Genomic DNA, 12664 nt, shown 5'->3' with positions numbered 1-12664 from the left:
TGATTTCAATAACTCAATGTAAAGGAATTATAATGACTTTTAAAATGCCACCATCCAAAAAACACAAAACTAGCCTTCACACTGAACCGGACAAGGTTATTTGTTAAGAACCAGTCATCCAAGAGCTCACCAATCAACCAGCAAGAGCTACATATTTGAACGAATTAAAGATTTTAGTTGCTAATATCACCGAGACCAAGATATATCCTCACTCCAACTCCAACAAAAGGGGGAAGCGTCCAAATAATAAGTACAAAATTTCCAAACGAGTTCCAAACATTTGATCGAGATCTATACCAACAACATCAGTTGATGCAACTTTGCGGTCGTTCAAAGTGCTGACAATTTTCTTCACCTCCTCGCTGGTCCCATTCTGCGAACAAGCCAAAAGGCAAACACATTTTACATCAGAGTTCCCCATCATTTTCTTTTGCCCCCAAATCAGAAGGTAATCGGTTGAACCAGAATGGGAAGGCTCGGAATCCAGAAGACAACGGGAAGAAAAGGAAAAATGCAAAAACAAAGTCTTACAATCCTGCAGATGGATAGTTAACATCAAGACGGATCCTAGCAAGACGTGAGCATAGACGACGAAGATCCACAGGCCGGACTACACTTCACCAAAACAAAACAAATTAAGACAGAGATCCACAGAAGAAGTGCTGCAAAGAACCGATCCCGAACTTTGAAAAGAGAAAGAGAACACTCGAGGATTACGAAGTTCCAGTCGCCGCCGACGAAGAATTTCCAGGCCATTATCTGCCAAGAGAGGCGACGAGGCTCAAACCCGAAAGAGTCATTCGCCTGTGTTCGATCGAATTGAGGGTCTCGTGAGAATACGATCACTTTATATGACAGGGGAGTGTGTTCCCCTGTCATGAATTACAAGTGTGCCCCTACGTATGATGAGCGTCCTAGATGATTGACCGTGGGCATCAAAGAGAACGGCAGCCGTCAGATCGAAGGTGTGCCCGAATCTCGAATTGTGACGGAAGATTTATTTATTATTAATATGAGTGTCCAAACTAAATTAGGCCTAACATATATGGGCCCGTGTCTCACTAAGAAAGGAAGGCCTACTATGCGAAGCCCACCGGAACTCAAAATTTCCAAAACTCGATTTCATTGGTTTTCCCTCTCAAACTGAGTCGGTTCGCTCCTCTTCGACGGCCCTTAAAAGCCATCCATCCACTATTAGGGCTCTTTCGAAAGCACCCGTCACCGCATCTGGCGCCTCGGGAGAAGCGATCGGCGAAGAGGGGTTCCTAAGCCATCTAATCCACTGTAACAGCCCTCAACCGCCTCTGTTAATCTTCTCATCTGCTATTGAAGCTTCGCTCTTCTCGCTCGATCTCGAACTCGATCTCGATTGATTTCTTCTCAATTTTCGGTTCTTGGTTTTCGATCTGTTGTTGAAGTGAGTCAAGGGGACGAGGAGGAGGTAAAAGAGGATGGCTGCGGTGGATCTGACGCAGGGGGCAATAGCGGCGATTTCAGAGGGGCGGGCGGAGGAGGGCGCCAGGCCGGTGGTGCAGGTGTGGGACGTGAAGCTGGTCAACACCCAGCAGAGCACCACGGAGCGGTACCGGATGCTGCTGTCCGACGGAACTCACATGCAGCAGGCCATGCTCGCGACGCAGATGAACGGACTCGTTAAGTCGGGGGCACTGCAGAAGTACTCCATCGTTCAGCTCAACGAGTTCATCTGTAACGTCATCCAGAACCGCAGGTGAATGCCTCCTGATCTCCTAGTATTGTGACTTTTTTGTTGATGTTGAAACGAGCCATGTCTTGAAGATTACAGGAGTTTTGATTGTTTGAATTCTTGTTGCTGTCAAATTATTCGCTCCTAATGAGATGAGAGAAATGAAACTTCAGATAAGAAAGAAACGAAGTGCTTTTACCTTTAATAAATATTTCTAATTTTTCATTCAAAATGACGATTATTGTTTGTTTGGGGAGTATTCCTTTTGAAGATCGGAGTTTTGATCATCAAAAGATTCAACCCCAAATTAGAAAATAGACCCGAAGCTTTAGTTAAGATATAAAAGTAATACTTTTTACCATCAGCGAGTGTTACTAGTTTTTATTTTCGATGACAGTCTTTCTTTCTTAGGGTGGAGTACTCCAGCAGAGTATATATTTTTTTATGTTTTTCTGAAAAAAATGGTGGAATTTGATTAGATATTTACTGATGAAGTAGGACCCCTGGGCTTTCAATATTCCCATTTCTCCATCTCTTACTTCCTCTGCCTTTCTCGAGTCATTGGGAATCCCACATTCATAATGGTAGATGATGATTATCACCTGAGAGTAACATATCTATTATATAATATCGTTAACCAAATTCTCTTTTTAGTCAAGGTTTTGATATGCATGGTGGTTTATGTATGTGTATGGTTTATTTCTCAGTGCCTTTGTTTACCTCTTGACTTTTAAATCCAGAATCATTATTGTTATCAACTTGGAAGTCCTTGTCAGCAGTAGTAATGGAATTGGAGAACCAAAATTGTATGATAATGGTCCTGCTTCACAAAATCGAGCTCCTATCCCTGCTCAGCCATCCAGTACAGATCAACCAGTGAAGGCTGCGGTGAATCCTCAAACTTATGGTGGTCCAAATTCTAGCAAATCTAACAGCGGACAAAATGTTGCAGGAGTTTCTCTTAATCCCAAGTCAGAGTCTATGACAAACAACTCATCTTTTGGTGGTTCTTATGGTAGTGGTCCCATGTTGAGCAGGAACATGAATAGTCCGAATATTGAACAGCCAAAAGCTGAACAAGGTATCGGGAGGTTTTATGAATCACATCCGAACAGTGGTAATCAAAACCAGAGGTTCTCAAATCCAGCTTCTGTTGGAGCATTTAGACCTCCTGCTAGTTCCTATGGGCGTCCAGTTCAGCCTGCTTATCAGCAACCCCCACCGCTGTACACAAATAGAGGGCCTATAGCCAAGAATGAAGCTCCTGCTCGCATTATTCCTATTTCTGCTTTGAATCCTTACCAGGGCAGATGGACAATTAAGGCAAGAGTGACAACCAAGAGTGAACTTCGGCGCTACAATAATCCTAGGGGGGAAGGGAAAGTCTTCTCTTTTGATCTCCTGGATTCAGATGGTGGAGAAATACGTGTTACTTGCTTTAACGTGGTAGCCGACCAGTTCTATGATCAGATTGAAGTGGGGAAAGTGTACTTGATCTCCAAAGGAAGCTTGAAGCCTGCGCAGAAGAGCTTTAATCATCTGAACAATGAATATGAAATATTTTTAGAGGCTCAATCAGTGATCCAACCATGTTTAGAGGAAGATAACACCATCCCAAAGCAACAGTTCAACTTTCGGCCGATAAATGAAATTGAAGGCTTGGAAAACAATACCATGGTTGATGTTATTGGCATCGTGGTGTCAATAAATCCCTCGCTTTCGATAATGAGAAAAAATGGCACAGAAACCAATAAACAAACTCTCCAATTAAAGGATATGTCAGGTCGTATTGTGGAAATGACTATGTGGGGTAAGTTCTGCAGCGTAGAGGGTCAGCAACTTCAACATATGTGTGACTCTGGTGTATGTCCTGTATTGGCCATTAAAACTGGGAGAGTCAGTGATTTTAATGGGAAGTCAGTAACTACTATTGGCTCAAGCCAACTATTTATAAATCCTGATTTTCCCGAGGCTCACAGATTGAGAGACTGGTATAATAGAGAAGGGAAGAGTATGACTGCTGCTTCAATATCCAGGGAGACAACAACCACGGGTAGGAATGATGTTAGGAAGACAGTCTCACAGATTAAGGATGAGGGTTTAGGACGATCCGAGAAACCTGACTGGATAACCGTAAAGGCAACCATCACGTTCATAAAGGTTGACAATTTCTGCTATACAGCTTGTCCATTGATGGTAGGGGATAGGCCATGCAATAAGAAGGTTAACAACAATGGTGATGGCACTTGGCATTGTGACCGTTGTGATCAGAGTTTTCCCGAGTGTGATTATAGGTATCTGCTCCAGTTTCAGATCCAGGATCATACAGGTATGACCTGGGTTACAGCATTCCAAGAATGTGGCGAGGAGATATTGGGTGTCACTGCAAAGGAGCTGTATTTGTTGAAATATGAAGAACAAGATGATTTGAAGTTTGCAGAAATTATTCGGACGGTGCTCTTCCATCAATATTTATTCAAGTTGAAAGTTAAGGAGGAGACATTTAGTGATGAACAGCGTGTGAAATCAACTGTTGTCAAAGCTGAGAAAATAAACCCATTGTCTGAGAGCAAGTATCTTCTAGGTCTGATTGAGAAGCTTTCGAGTGAAGATCCCAATGCATCTAAAGGAACGTATGGAACTTCTGCCTCAACTTCTGGAATGGCTAATATTACCTATGGTACTGGTGAATCTAACTTTGGCAGTAATAGCAACAACTTTGGCAATATCCATTCTGGAAGGAACAACTTTGGCAATAATAGCAGTTCCGATGGATACAGAATGGGAGCAACAAGTCAGTTTGTGCAGCATGCAAATGATTATGGCGGCAACATGAAACATAGTTTTTCCAGAAATGAGGTTCAAGCATTCTGCAACAATTGTGGCTCCAATGGTCACAGTTTCCAGAATTGTCCGAGAGGTGTAAATAGGCAGGGCCAGTCCGTAGGTGGTGGATTCTCAAGTACGGGTTCCAACATTTGTTTTAAATGCCAACAGCCTGGGCACTGGGCTAGTGAATGCCCTGGGATGGGTGCTGCCGGATCAGCATATGGGGATGGTGGTTCATCAGGAAGATACACCAACACCCGGCAACATGTCGGTGGTTTCTAAATTGTTGGTACTCTTAAAAAAAACTTGTTCATGATCGGAAGAGTAGACCGGTTGAGTTATCAGTGTATGTTGGCACTTGCATGGTGTTTTGTGTACAGTCAAATTCCACTGATGGATAAAATGCTTTTCGAGGCGTTCTGTTGATGCTTAATTGCCAAATGTATTGTGGATAGCTATTTCTTGAATCGATTTCAATCCATTAGGTGATTTCTTCTGCATTTTGTTTCTCCCTTTTATGATCTCTAGTCAAACAGACTGTACCTTTGGCTGTATCATATATTTGTTGTTTAATTTATTTCCCAATGCATTTATTTAGGTTGGAAGTCTCCTTTTATGAATTTACTTCAGGTAGGCATACAAGTTATGACAGCCCTGAGGTTGTTTGAGTTGAATGTTCTCTAATATTTGTCAGCTTGGATTGCTGTTTGTTTAACTACCTCTTTAAGTGCTAAAATAAGTATGAAATGAAGCAAGCAGATACAATCAAATTTAATGATCATTCCATTCGGGATGAAATTGATCCAATCTCACTCTTCAATCATACCTGAAAGATGGAAAGAAGTTTCATTGATTAGAGAATTTTTCTCGAGGGAAATGTGGGTGTGACTCTGCCCTTAACTGCGGCAATGGATGTGGCGATCACCACCATCGGTTTCTGTCATTTTCCTTTACTGTTCCTTCTTCCAATCCATACAGCACTTGAAAACCTCCTCGAAAATTCATCCGACCATTTGATTGATCTGAGCATAGTTTCTCGAGTGCAGGTGCAACAAACGACTTGATTTAGGGATGGAGGGAAACACCAACCATCAGACTATCGTCTTTGCTGCTGCGCCTACTAAAGGGTGAGTTTTAGGTGTTTCATCTGTGATGGAAATGTGTGCTCAGTCTTGGCTTACACTTCATCGATTGGATACACTGCATTAGTATAGGGAGAGCTGAATTGGGTGTTGCAGGTACTTTGGAGGGTTTGAGATGGAGTCAGGTTCTGAGAATGGAGGCTGCAAATGCAACACCTGCAAGTGTGGATCCAACTGCAGCTGTGCTTGCTGTGGTTGCAACTGAGACGTCTCTCTCTCTCTCTCTCTCTCTCTCTCTCTCTCTCTCTTGTGGTTTACGTGAAGGTATCTAAATAAGAGGACGCTTACTTCACTCTATATTTTCTCATGTAACCTCTACAAGAATTTGCCCCCCTTTGCTGCTTGCTGGGAGATACCACAATGCTTCAACCTTGTTTATGGTGGTAATAGTAATGCCTATTGTAAAATTGATAAAGACATTAACTAGTTTAATTGATAAAAAATTTAATAGTTTATCGTAAAATCGTGAGCTTGAATTCTATCTTCGTCACTTACCACTTAGAAAAAAAATCATAAAGATTATTCATGTTCCTCAAAAGACAATTAAACATCATTTTGATTCTTTTCCTATTGTACCATTCTTAAATTGTTCAGTTAAAGAGAGAGAGCCAATAACTAGACCCAATCATCATCGATCTGTCCATAATGGACTCCAGTAAATATCTGCACAGCTGCAGTTACACAATTAATTTATAGATGTTCAATCAATATCTGCAATCGCAAATCTTATGCTACAAGGATTTTATTCTTTTTCCCCACTCCAAACATACTACAAATATTTTCACTCTGTACACATATGAATGATGGTATAAAAAGCAATACTCAACATCAACAGAAGAAAAAAATTGATATGTACATGCAAACAACAAGCCTAGGTTGATGCAGCATATAGATTTCAGCCAACAGTAAGCTCGGGCATTAATTCAGCCAGTAAATCATCCAATATAAGACCCGCTAACTCCATTCCAACAGACTCGGCATCCCGCTGGAGGTTTAACCACCCATTGCTTGTGGCAAAATCTCTTGCCATGACATTTTCAAGTGTGTGAATCGGCTGTCTTCTTGAACTAAGATGCCAACTGATTTTTGCCCAGACCTCCTCAAGGATGTGATAACCCACAGGAATTGGCCTGACACGAGGACCAATATGTAAGAACATGCCAGGGGTGAAAGATTTTTCATAGATCTCGAATAAGACCTCGTTTACTAGATCAGAAAGAAGATGATGATCAAGATATGTATTGTCAGAATCACATGATGCAGCTTCAAATACATGAAATGTGCAAGCCTCTTCGCCAAAGAGTAAAGGGTCCACTGACTGGTAGCGAGAATACCATGCCGAACCACTAAAACCAGGTTCCATTAAAATATTTCTGATGTAATCGAACTCAGCCTCATCATTCTGATCCACTCTGATGTGAGAAACATCAGCACTAGTAAGGCCATCTCGCAGCTCATTACTGGAGCTGGATTCAACAGGCTCAACCCCGGCTGAGATATCAACATCCAAGCCGTTGGCTGGTTGTGGCAAAGAATTGAGCCCTTCAAAATGGAGGCTCCTGAGTGTGGAATCTGTTTAAAAGAAATTAAATATATACCGTGTGACCAAGAGTTTCCATGGAAGTTGTATAAAAATAAATAAACAGGTAAAAGTCTACAAAACCTTTCTGTATGCAAGTACATAAAAACATGCAAATAACAGTAAACATAATATACTCGTGCTTAGGATAAGTCTTTTTTCTTTACTATAGTGGGAATGCCATCTCCATGCAGTTAGCACTCAACATATAATTTAAGAAAAGGAAATCTATCAAATATTTCTTTTAAGGGATAAAAAAAATTATCATGTTTAAATCTTTGCCTTTGTAAGTACTTCACCTTTTGAGACTGCATATTTTGATGAACTGTCAATATCCTCTTCAAAACACAAGTCAAGATCAGAATTTTGGTTTTGTTTTGTTTGTTCGTCACTGGGGTCTATTTTAGGTATCCTTGCAAGATCATGCCCTGTAACATGACCCTTCCCCGCTTGTTTTGAATCTAAAAGTTCAGGTACGTCAATCTGGTGAAACTTGCCATCTAAGAATGGGCTTTCCGCAGCTCCAGTATCCTTCTGAGGCAGCTGAACATGGCCACCATACTCCGTTGTTGAATCTGTAACATTGCATGATTCACTCAGCTCAGTTTCACTGATTTTCACCAAAGATAGTTTCTCGGTTGACCCACTAGCATTTAAATTACAAATCTGCTCTGTAGATTTATACGATTCCATCTTGTCCTTCATATGCAAAGTGGTCTCAACTGACTCTTGCTTAGTAAGACTATACATGTCAACAGACGCATGAAATAGCCCACTTTGGATATCTTGACTTAGATGATAAGATCTGAATTCTGGATTAGAATGAATTCTTCCAAAGGTTCTTGGGGTCTTCCTGTCTGGCACACTGCTGTATTGCTTTACTGAGATAAAGATCTCAGGCAGCCTTTTGGATTCTCCAACTGGAATATAATTGAGAAAGTTAGAATATTGATCCGAGGAATCCACAACAGAACGGGACCTTTTAATACTTTGATGTGGATCCACTTTAGGAGGAAAACCATAAGTATAACTTGAGACATCCCTGAAAGATCTAGCTGAGGCAGATTGGAACAACCTTTTCGTTAGGACTTCCTCAGGCACCTTCTGGCCATAGGGGATTTTATGCAAGAATCCATCCATTGAAATCCGATGATTCTCATTCCTGTTCTCATGAGTTATATCTACTAAAGTATTTAAATGAGTTCCATGAACTGTACGATTTTCCATTTCATGAGAAGTGGGTACAAACTCTGAATCAGGATCAACCCCATAATCATTTAGAACTGCAGATTCTGATTTTAGCATATCTACATTAATACCAGCACTAGACGGCACAGCCTGCAAATCATTGTCTGTGGATTTTGAAACGGATATTTTTTCCAATGGTGATTTCACTTCTTCATTGACAAAGTGAACTCCTGCTATTTTCCAATGGTGATTTCCAGTGGTGATTTCCAATGGTGATTTCACTTCATCTGTTCCAATCCCTTTGGCAACTAATTGCTTCTGCTTCAAGAATGCTTCCCTTGCTGCATGTAATTTTTCCACTAGTATAGTTTGGTTCTCGGTTAAATGATCTCCAAGCTCAACAAGCTGATCCTGACCGACATTTTTTACAATGTCAACTGATCCACAAACTTGACATTTTATGTCTTTTGCCATAAGAGGAGCTTCTTTGCTGGATTGCAAAGAATCAGTCTCTTGTGTTTCTAAAACTTCTATTTCACTTTCAGCAGACATTTCCTCTGGAAGAACATAATCATTGCACTCCAGGTGATGAATGGAAAATGTGCGCAGCAGGCGTGGTGTTACTGGAAGCATTTTTTGTTTACGATGCAGTTTCCTGAATAACTTCTTTAATATTAAATCTCTAAGAGCCTTGCCTGAATTTCTTTTGACAACCTGAACTGGTTAAAACAGGCGTCATTAAATCAGGTGCAACTGATGCATGAGAAAAGCAACACTGAGGACCTTCTAGTTCATCAGAGATGCCATCTAATTCCAATTCACTATGTGAAGAATATGCACGAAACATGTACAAGTTGATCTAGAAAGAAAAGCATAAAGCAAGCAAAGAGGCAATGAATGATCCACTCATGTCTATCATTTAGAATTAGAGAATCAAATATTTTGAAGTCTATAACAATGCACAAAATTGCTGGCATCGTCTGCTCTGATCAAGTTCAAGATATTGTGCCACAAAAACACATTACATTTAACCACCAAACTGGAGAAGAAACAATAAAAAATAGTAAGAACATATGATAAAACACTTATATCACTACCTGCTAAGTTAAGAAAAATTTCTAACTATGGCAGCCAGCAAAATTTACTACCTGAACTTTCTTAGTTAAAACTCACCCTTGAGTTTGCTTCTCTGTATGACTTGTCGTGTTGATTGATAATTGAAGGAACATACAGTCTTGAATACTCTGTACCTATATTAAGAAGTGGTCGTCAGTAACATGAGGTTATGTAATTCTAAACAGAAGAAGATGAATCACATAATGCCAGTGACTTGATGCTTAATGATATCTGGAAACCAACAGCATAAGAATGGTTGTCTGTAACCTAAGGTCATGTATTTCTGAACAGAAGAAGATGGATCAATTGATGTTTGGTAACTTGATGCCCAATGGCATCTGGAAACCAACAGCCAAAGTAACCAGTTTAAACACAAGCTCTATTGAAACTGAAGCAGTCACAGACAGCTAAACTTGAAAGACCTTTTCAGGAGCTACTAAGCCGATATCATATAATACAAGTTTCAAAACCTACATATTTGAGAAGTCACTTTCAACAATAGTTTCACTCACTCAACACTATTATTTATTGTAACATCATCTTTCTGTGATTAAAACCCTCTGCCTATTCCAATAATCAACGCATCAAGAATATCAGTATTGAGATCACATTACTCATTTTTAGTCCATAAGCTGGCAAGACTGAATTGTGGATATGCAATACATATGTCAATTAGCTAGACTATAACCAAATTTCACATGTATTTGGCATTGATCAAGTAATTGACAAATAATCACCTATCACCATGCTAAGTAGGCGACTAATAATTTTAATGCTTACAAAAAAGTGGTTCCTACAAGATGAGTGCATATCTGATAAATTTTTTGGGGCTAATAATGATCTGAATTAACTTCTTGCTATACTTTGGCACTAATCATAATTGGCTAAAAAACCTGGCAACAACAGATACTGATCAGATTTTGATGAGTTGGGTATAAGATTATTATGATACATATATTGAATCTTCCTCACCACCAAAAGAAGAAAAGAAAATACTTTCAAATCCATTGTAACAAGATGAGCGAAACCTTTTGACTAGCAAACATCTGAATGATCTTTTGCTGGAAACTTGGCCAAGAAGTGGTCCAACTGGTTCACTCAGATCCTTAGATGTGGTCCACAACAAATCATGCATCTCCAATTTTTTTAGGGTTTTAGAAAAAGTAGGAGCTGATGCTAATCAAGGACTCGTCGAGCATCAACATAGTAAAGGAATCTATCGATCGTTTTCCCTGGAGGTTCACTGAGAAATCAAGGTAGGGACTATTACAATTCAGACTTCCAGTAAATTGATGGGGAAAATTAAACATTTACCATAATCTGCCCCATAGTAAGAATGACAATATAGACTGGTACAGTTCACAATCAATCCTAAACAAGGTTCTCATGGTGAAAAGCTCCAGTACCTGACGTATATCGATGCCAAGTTCCTTTCTGTGTCCTGTGTTCTCATACGAATGGAATTTTACTGAATAACTAGGTGATACCTTAACCAACCAAATTATTTCCAATATTTTCCTTAAAGAAAGTTAGAATAACAGGAACACTAAAAGTGAACCTCCAAGGCATACAATCAGAACTTGTCCTTGTATGTAAAACCTCCATGAGTTAAGTTTGATCCTTCAGCTCTCTCCCAAAAGAACATCCAACGTTAGTATCAACTACCAAAACACTGCATATCATTTCAATCTTTATTCTACCAGACAAACTTAAAGTTCATTGATTCCAAAGTTTGACACCCCCCATGTTAACTAACACATGACACTAATCAAACACAAGAGCAAGTACGTACTCCCAGCATGTTCCGCGCCGCCATAATTCGTGTCTTCCGGGGACTTGTTCGCGTGAAGACGCTGATGGTAGTCGAAATGTTGAAGTACGCTCCACATGCAACCCGTGTGATTCTTGTCGCATAACGCATTGGAGTCCTGATGCTGCAACAACTGAGCCATATCCCGCCCTCAGATGATCAAACGGCGTCCACGAGACCTTGGCTGCAATATCATCGAGCCTGGAACGAAACAAATGACCCATCAATCAAACAGTATTAGCTCAAGCAGAAAATCAATTCAATTCTCAAAAGGGCAATCTTTTAGGTAGATTCACAAGAATCCACAAGCAATTGGGCGAGAACGAATCGATCAAAGCACCGATCGGTCAATCGGACGACCAAAAAGCAACACATAACCAAAAAGAATGATCTATTACCATAGAACAGAACCGTGAAAATAATCTATCGACGAAGAAGAAACGGACACACCAAAAAAGGAGGAATTTTTAGATCAGATAACGGCAAATATGTGAACATCCAGTGATTTCATCTCCGAAACAAACAGATCAGTTGCAAACGTACCGTAACGCGCGATTAACGAGGAGGAAAGCAATCGAATGCGGATTTAGGGTACAGACTAGAAGAAGAAGGTACTGTGGTGGAGATTACTTTTACTGTGGCGGGCGGTGTTGAATCTTCAACTCGGCACCAGCAGAACAGAGAAGAAAAGGGGAGAGAAGAGGAGACTGCCTCGTTGACGCTAAATGATTCCCGTCCCGTCCCTTCACTTCCCTTTCTTTCCTATTTCTTCCAAATTTAATTCAATTATTATATTTCTTCTTCTTATCACATGTGCTCGGACTTTGACACGGCTGTGGTGTTGGGTATCATCCGACCGTCCATCTCGTCCCTTCTTTTGATCTCGATCGTCCGTTTCATTTAATCGAACCAACTTCGTTGATATTTATTGTTCTATTCTTTTCACGACAACATTTTATGGCGGCATTCCAACGCATCTCAACAACCGAACAGCTAATGGCATCGCTTTGCCCCAGTCGACACCGTATGCTGTGGCAGCCTCTGTTCTCGCCGCATGAGACGGACCAAAATGGTACGCATCATCTGATCTGATCCACTGAACATTTTTTGGTCAACGTTTTGGTCAACCGGACGGGAGAGGGTTTTTGGACGCGTAGGCGTTGACTTGTCAAGTAAGTATCAGAAAGGGATACTTCCTTGGCGTGGCTCGTGTCGACAGTGAGCGTCGGATGTGTACGAGAGGAGCGGTGGACCATAAGTAGATCGGAGTGAGGCCCAACCCATGATTTAATGGG

General features: G+C 40.6%; 2 protein-coding genes and 1 long non-coding RNA gene across 7 annotated transcripts; 1 reads left to right on the top strand and 2 right to left on the bottom strand.

Moving 5' to 3' along the window:
- Window positions 1–135: 135 nt before the first annotated feature.
- On the bottom strand, window positions 136–847 carry LOC135677232 (uncharacterized). Its single transcript, XR_010514617.1, has 3 exons — window positions 718–847; window positions 532–610; window positions 136–373 (listed from the first exon to the last, which is right to left on the bottom strand). It is a non-coding gene; the product is annotated as an uncharacterized LOC135677232 (long non-coding RNA).
- Window positions 848–1137: 290 nt separating this feature from the next.
- Window positions 1138–5034, top strand: LOC135677231 (replication protein A 70 kDa DNA-binding subunit A-like). Of its 2 annotated transcripts, XM_065189315.1 has the most exons (3): window positions 1138–1284; window positions 1419–1729; window positions 2446–5034. In XM_065189315.1, exons 2-3 carry the CDS (start codon window positions 1452–1454, stop codon window positions 4814–4816), a joined length of 2649 nt encoding a protein of 882 aa, XP_065045387.1. In that variant the 5' UTR covers window positions 1138–1284; window positions 1419–1451; the 3' UTR covers window positions 4817–5034. The 2 variants fall into 2 exon arrangements, with proteins under 2 accessions (XP_065045387.1, XP_065045388.1); XM_065189316.1 differs by lacking the exon at window positions 1138–1284 and having other exon boundaries at window positions 1311–1729.
- A 1352-nt stretch (window positions 5035–6386) lies between these two features.
- On the bottom strand, window positions 6387–12125 carry LOC135581791 (uncharacterized). 4 transcript variants are annotated; one of them, XM_065189314.1, is made up of 5 exons: window positions 12000–12125; window positions 11352–11570; window positions 9617–9693; window positions 7555–9162; window positions 6387–7248 (listed from the first exon to the last, which is right to left on the bottom strand). In XM_065189314.1, exons 2-5 carry the CDS (start codon window positions 11471–11473, stop codon window positions 6572–6574), a joined length of 2484 nt encoding a protein of 827 aa, XP_065045386.1. In that variant the 5' UTR covers window positions 11474–11570; window positions 12000–12125; the 3' UTR covers window positions 6387–6571. The 4 variants fall into 4 exon arrangements, with proteins under 4 accessions (XP_065045386.1, XP_065045384.1, XP_065045385.1 ...); XM_065189312.1 differs by having other exon boundaries at window positions 7555–9157; XM_065189313.1 differs by having other exon boundaries at window positions 11913–12107.
- Window positions 12126–12664: the final 539 nt, after the last annotated feature.

The sequence above is a fragment of the Musa acuminata genome, chromosome BXJ1-6 (genome assembly GCF_036884655.1).
Source record: "Musa acuminata AAA Group cultivar baxijiao chromosome BXJ1-6, Cavendish_Baxijiao_AAA, whole genome shotgun sequence".
Classification (NCBI taxonomy): domain Eukaryota; kingdom Viridiplantae; phylum Streptophyta; class Magnoliopsida; order Zingiberales; family Musaceae; genus Musa; species Musa acuminata.
The sequence above is the reverse complement of the archived record's forward strand: the minus strand, read 5'-3'. Positions and strand labels throughout refer to the sequence as shown.

Bases quoted from the DNA above. Each gene is read 5' to 3' on its own strand.
- LOC135677231 (XM_065189315.1), top strand. From the start codon at position 1,452: ATGGCTGCGGTGGATCTGACGCAGGGGGCAATAGCGGCGATTTCAGAG. The intron at 1,730-2,445 runs GTGAATGCCTCC...TTTTAAATCCAG, and splicing joins AACGTCATCCAGAACCGCAG to AATCATTATTGTTATCAACT.
- LOC135581791 (XM_065189312.1), bottom strand. From the start codon at position 11,511: ATGGCTCAGTTGTTGCAGCATCAGGACTCCAATGCGTTATGCGACAAG. The intron at 9,158-9,616 runs GTGAGTTTTAAC...TAACCAGTTCAG, and splicing joins ACAGAGAAGCAAACTCAAGG to GTTGTCAAAAGAAATTCAGG. The intron at 7,249-7,554 runs GTGAAGTACTTA...TCTTTTAAACAG, and splicing joins AAAATATGCAGTCTCAAAAG to ATTCCACACTCAGGAGCCTC.